Source organism: Octopus bimaculoides, chromosome 3 (assembly GCF_001194135.2).
Source record: "Octopus bimaculoides isolate UCB-OBI-ISO-001 chromosome 3, ASM119413v2, whole genome shotgun sequence".
Taxonomy (NCBI): domain Eukaryota; kingdom Metazoa; phylum Mollusca; class Cephalopoda; order Octopoda; family Octopodidae; genus Octopus; species Octopus bimaculoides.
Genome location: NC_068983.1, coordinates 101,921,397 through 101,927,840, shown reverse-complemented (window position 1 = coordinate 101,927,840; position 6,444 = coordinate 101,921,397). Strand labels below are relative to the sequence as shown.

The 6,444-nt window shown below is 36.2% G+C and overlaps 1 protein-coding gene across 4 annotated transcripts in view; it reads left to right on the top strand.

Moving 5' to 3' along the window:
• The window catches only part of LOC106868150 (protein mono-ADP-ribosyltransferase PARP6), a 189,197-nt gene that overhangs the window by 150,804 nt on the left and 31,949 nt on the right, over nt 1-6,444 (top strand). For all 4 annotated transcript variants that reach the window (XM_014913285.2, XM_014913284.2, XM_052966385.1 and 1 more), the window contains 3 exons: nt 1,784-1,874; nt 2,414-2,486; nt 6,053-6,202. In XM_014913285.2, coding sequence (XP_014768771.1) covers nt 1,784-1,874; nt 2,414-2,486; nt 6,053-6,202 — 314 coding nt within the window. The remainder of the gene's footprint in view (nt 1-1,783; nt 1,875-2,413; nt 2,487-6,052; nt 6,203-6,444) is intronic.

Sequence of the window (6,444 nt, the reverse complement as noted above, 5' to 3'; positions counted from 1 at the left end):
CTTATCGACACAGTAGTGTGTCGATAAGCCAGCTGGAGGAGATGTCCTCCTGGGGCTAAAAGCAATAGTAACATCCACCCCTAGGGGTCTGTGTCGATAAGCCAGCTGGAGGAGATGTCCTCCTGGGGCTAAAAGCAACAGTAACATCCACCCCTAGGGGTCAGCCACACTTAAGTGGCAATATACTACACTTTATCGTGCAGTTACTGTTAATACTTCATTTAGAGAATTAACATTGCTTATATATATATATATATTAGGTTGTCAAATTTGTAGTAAGGTATATGGTAAACTTTGACAGCTGTTCATTTTGCACCATTATTATATTTTGACAATCATTATTTTTTGTCAGAAAGCTGACACATCTATTTCTTTATTCTAACTCATTTTGCACTTTATAAAGTATTTATAAATCATTTTTTGCTATTTTTGTTTATAACTGGATAAGTCAGAAATTCATACAGTTTTGAAACATGAATTCTTTCTTGGAAATACAGCATCACAGACAGCTCAGAATATTAATTGAGTATTTCATTCTAATGTTATTACATAGCAGACAGTATCAAATTGGTTTGCAAAATTTCATTCTGTTAACTTTGACCTCACAAATGAGCAATACTGTTGACCAGAAACAAAGGAGGATAATGACGAACTGAAAGCCACCGTCGAATCAGATCTATCTGAAAGTGCCTGTGAATTATCGTTGTTGTTTGGTGTTAGCAAGCAAACAATATTGACTCACCTAGTTCAAATCGGTAAAGTGAAAAAGTTGGATAAGTGGGTTCCACATGAACTCAATGAAAATCAGAAACAGCAACATTTGGAAGCCTGCATTATGCTACTTTCTTGTCACAAAAATGAATCATTTTTTAAAAATCAAATTGTAACATGTGATGAGTCCAAAAAGCAAAATCCATCAAAAGAAGCTGATGGTGTGTGTTTGGTAGTCTGGCACAGGTGTGATCCATTATGATTTCATTAAACCTGGCTCATCAATCACGGCCAAAGTATACTGCAGCCAACTGGACCAAATGATGCAGAAACTTACCAAAAAAAAAACAGCCTACATTAGTCAACAGATCCACTCCTATTTTATTGCAAGACAACGCCAGACCACACATTGCAAAAATGACATTGGCGAAACGACAGGAGTTGGAGTTGGTAGTTCTCCATCATCCACCATACTCACCTGATCTTGCCCTCACTAACAACTACCACTTCTTCCAGAATTTGAATATTTGGATAACTTTTTGATAGGAAAAAAATTTAATTCTGCCGATGCTGTAAATCAGACCTTCTAAGATTTTATTGACTCTAGATTGCCAGGCTTTTACAGTTCTGGGCTGGACAAGATACCACTGAAATGGCAAAAGTTTATTGACAATATGGGTGCATACTTTGATGAATAAAATTATTCCTTGTATTTATAAAACATTATCAAACTTTTTTTTCTTTTCTACAAATTTCCTACTCGACGGCCTAATATCTATATACACATACACACGCTTTTATATAACACCAAAGGCCCAAAGTATGTGTTGGGCAGGATCAGAAAGGGTCATAGTAACTATCAGTGGGGGTTTCCTGGATTTTGACTATTTCTATACAGCAACCCTACACTTAATGTTACAGAACCAGGAAGTAATTATTGATTTTACAAGCCCTTGGGGATCTTGAAGATATTTTTTGTTTTGATGTATCAGTTACCTCATAATGAAGGTCTTTCATCAAAGAATTACAGAACTACTCATTAACTTAACCTTTCATTACATTTTTATTTCAGAAAACCGTTGCCGAAGCTTGGAACATGAGCCGTCAAGAACCTTTAGTTGTTCGTTTAAATGTTTCTTTGAGTTCTTATCTGGATAACCCAGGTATGGAATTTCTTCAGTGCTATTTCTCCTTTTTAATATTATTGCATAGATTGCATTAATTACATTTATAAATAAATTTAACTATTCCACTGTAAATCAAGAATCCTCTGGTGATTATGATACTGCAACTAATGAAGATTATAAGGATAAGAAGGGTAGTAGTAATAGTGGTGATAGTGGTGGTGGGGTTAATGGTGGTTGTGACAATTCTATATAAACCCTTTAGCATTCAGATTATTCTATCAAATGCAATGCTTATTTATTCACATTACTTTCTATTAATCATGCATTATCTTAAAGCTTCAAATTTTTGGTGATGTGATTTTTAGTTTTAGAATAACAATGTAGGATAAGTGTATGAAACCAGATCTGGTTAGTTTAAACATAAAACAAGTTGGGTATCTGAGCCAGATTTGACCAGTTTAAATGCTAAAGGGTTAATATAGCCATTATAGAGTTAAATTTTACTTGTTTGCCTGTTTGAAATTCTTTTTAATTATAACTTAGATTATTAGCTGTTTTATGCTTTATTTTTGCAGAGATTCCAAAAGTTGAAGTATTCCAGCCGTCCAAGAAAGATCAGCCTTGGGGTATTGGTTGCCAAATCAAAAAGTATGTGGAACACTAAATAAAAAAAATATTGTTCTGTTACTATGTTATCATGTTTCATTCTTTTCCATAGCAAAATTTCCTTTTCTAAATGAACTCCCATTTCCAGATGATTAATATTTTCTGGATGGTGAATTGGAAGAGTACTAAAATTAAGTTCCCTGAGAAGTACTGCCTCAAGTCCTAAGACTTATAAAGGCTGGTTACCTGGTTTCCATAGTGTATAAATGACCAAGATCACCTGAACGGATGCCAGTCTGTTGCTGAGTGGATTGGAGCAATGTGAAATGAAGGGTCAAGCTCAAGATCACAACATGCTGCCCAGTCTAAGAACCAAAACCTTGATTTTATGATCATGAGTGCAACATCCTAACAAATAAGCTATACATGTTCACAGTTGAGCACTGTGGTCAATAAAATAAGTACCAGCTGAATACTGGGAATCAATCTAATGGATTATACTCACCTCCACCAAATTTGTACCTCTTTAGAAATCAATATTTACCTCCGCCAAGGAAGGAGGTTATGTTTTCATCGGTGTTGATTTGTCTGTCTGTGCACAAAATAACTAAAAACGTTGTGAACGGTATTTGATGAAACTTGCAGGAAAAGTTGGTAATGACACAAGGAACAGATGATGAAATTTTGGTAGTGATCTAGAAATTTTTATGGATTCTTGAAGGATTTTTCATTTGTTATATTTACTTTACATGAAGTATTAGTTACGTTCTTTGATTATCTCCCTTGAAAACACGTTCATCGTTTCCACGTTACTTATAGTGGTGTTGCTGTTTCCAAAGTTTATTTTCATTTCTCTGTTATTTTTACTGCTTTTACAGTCTAAGTTCAAATTCCACCAGGTCAACTTGCCTTTCATCCTTTTGGTGTTGATAAAATAAGTATCAGTTGAACACTGGAATCAATGTAATCGACTTTCCCCTTCTCTGAAAATTTCTGGCCTTGTGCTAAAATTTGAAACCAATATTTTCTAATCTTACAAATTTTCTTTTTCTTTTTATCATTTAGTCAGGCGGAGGACAGTGTCCATGACTCTCTACTGAGCCTTTGAGGCTGGTGGGAGGGAGGAAGGTATTTTTAAACTGGAGACCCAGCCTGAAGGCTTGCAACAAATTTGGCACCTGTTAAAGGCACCCACAGACCAGTTGGTGTCATTAAACCAACAATGGATTAAGTCTCCTGCCCAAGTAGGCCACAGTGGGATTTGAACTTACAATCAGATGTGTTAGAACCAATATTACAAGGCATCCTATCCAGCTCTCTAACATTTCTTCCAGTTTACCATCCTTGATTGGTACTTTATTTATCAACTGTGGAAGAACAGAAAGCAAAATTGACTTCATGGAATTTGAACTCAAAAAAACAAAGTGGCTGAATAATCACCACAAAGCAATTTCATCCAGTGCTCTAATCACTCTGCCAGCTTGTCAAGAAATAATGTAACTTTTACTGGAGATAATATTTTATTTATTGATGTTGGTACAAAGACAAGAATTCTGGAATTGAGAAATGTCAGTAACAAACTCTTATTATCAGAATGAGACAAATGGGCACAGCTGTTTGGATAATGATACTTTGGCTTGGCTGACTGGGCCTTCAACCTGTTTTATAATCATCCGTCTTCTATACTGGCATGGGTTGGGTGCTTTAGCCAGAGCTGGCAAGGCCAGGAGCCACACCAGATTCCATCCACTTTAAGTGATTGGCATTTCTGTATGCAACTGTCCTCATCCTTTTGCGTCACATGGCCAAATCTGTGAAGCCTTCTTGTTTTTGCACACTGCATCTAATTCCTCTTATGCCTAACTTTTCTCTCAATACATTAGTGCTCTGTCACACATGTGTACCAACATTGCACATCCAGCAGAGCATGCCAGCTTCATTCCTCCAGTCTTTGCATGTCCTCTGCATTCAGGGCCCATGTCTCACTACCACATAGCATTACTGTTCATAGACATGCATGATACAATCTTCCTTTTTACTCAGTGGGAGAGAGACCTTTGGTTGCCAACAGAGGTAAAGACTCTGAATTTTCTCCATCCTTTTCTTATTCTTATTCTTTTGGTAACAGTGTATTTTTGGCACTGGAAGTAAACACACACACACACACACACACACACACACTCACTCACTCACTCAAATACATAAACAGAGACAGAGAATGAGAGAAACATCAAAATGTTTAATAGCGACAGAAGTATTAATACCAAAAGGTAATATTTATCCCCACTTAAAAGCAGACGTTGTGTTAGAACACAGAATACTGCATTATTTACCGTGAGACAACCTCTCATATAGACTTATAATGCATAAAAGCACTCATGTTTAAATCACTGGTGGGCAGTAATTGCCTGCTACAGCTGCCACAACTACCAGGTCACATGATTTCAGCATTCCTTGGCCTTGTCAATTGTAGACTTCTACAGTTAGCCATAACAGTCAATTCACCATCAACGATATATAGAACCTCTGTGTCTGTTTAGGCACTGTTGTCACAAATAGCCAGTGGTCTTATTAAAATGCTTAATGTTACATAAATCCATATGGAATCAACATTAAATAGTTGGTGTCAAAACTGCTGTCAAAATATCTCATGCCCTCAAGTGGTTGCTGTTAAGTTGCTTGTATACCTTGCTTGAGCACAATTCTACTACAGAAGTCTATTGAAAGTTCAGAGGTAAGCTGTATGTCTAGAATCCTGGGATGTGTCATTTTAGTTTGTATTAAGTCCATGCTGTATTCTCTGTCATTCAATGTTCAGTTGTATGGAATGAAGTGTTACTACCAGAAAATATAGCATCTATTTAGATATGTTTAACATCATCATTCATGATCATCATCTAACATCTGTTTTCCATGCCGCCATGGGTTTGACAGTTTGACTTGAGCTGGAAAGACTAGGGATTGCACCAGGCTCCATTGTCTGTTCCAGTAAGTTTCTACAGTTAGGTGCCCTTCCTAATGCCAACCACTCCTCAGAGTGTACTGAGTACTTTTTGTGCAGTACCAACAACAGTGCTTTTAACATGGCACCTGCATGAGTGCCTTTTATGTGGCACCAGCGCCAGTGCTGTGGTGGATGGATCTTCTTGTGTACAGCAAGGTGCCAGACCGTAGTCTTTTGTTATCTCTTTCATAAGGCTCGGTGTCCTAGTTTATATTTTGTTAGGTTTATGTTAACATATTTAGCCCTTTTGAAAACAGCCTACCTGAAACTACTCCTGGTTCTATAATAGAAACTCCTTGATTTAAAAGGATCTTAAGTAAAACATTCCATCAAAATTTCATGTTAATTTATGTTCCGAACACCAGCTGAATAATGCCAAATTTATTTTAATAAATTCGCTATTATTTTCAAAATTAATTGAAACAAAGGCAATATATACCAAAAGAAATATGGTAATGGAAGAATTAATGTAGGGAGCATTAAAAGAGCTAACTAGAAATACATATCCAGTGAGCAAAATGCAGAGTTAGACAATAATTCAAAAGAGCAAATATGTTTAGTTCATAACAATTTGATGTCATTATTTCTTTACATTTATTTTCAGAATTGTGGAGACCTTTGTATCAAATCAGTGGCGTAAAGTGGCTAACAGAGATGTACTTAGGGCACATTCTATGGCACCAAAATCTCAGAGTATGCCTTGCCATATTTCTGATCATTGTGAACAATCTACAAGCACATCAAATACCGATCAGTAAGCTGATTTCAATTTTTTTTTTTTTATCTCAGTTGTTGATTTTTTTGTTGTTGCTTTTGAAGTTCAGCTGCAAGTCAGCCCTTGTCAAGCAGACCTATAATCAAAAGCATTCCATGACTAGCCTTTTTTTTTTTTTGTATGTCTAGAACTATATTGTCCAGTGTGTTTTCTCCCTCAGTTCAAGATAGTAGAGTGTGATTTGAGGGAAATTTAACTACTATTTCTTAATGACTGTAAAA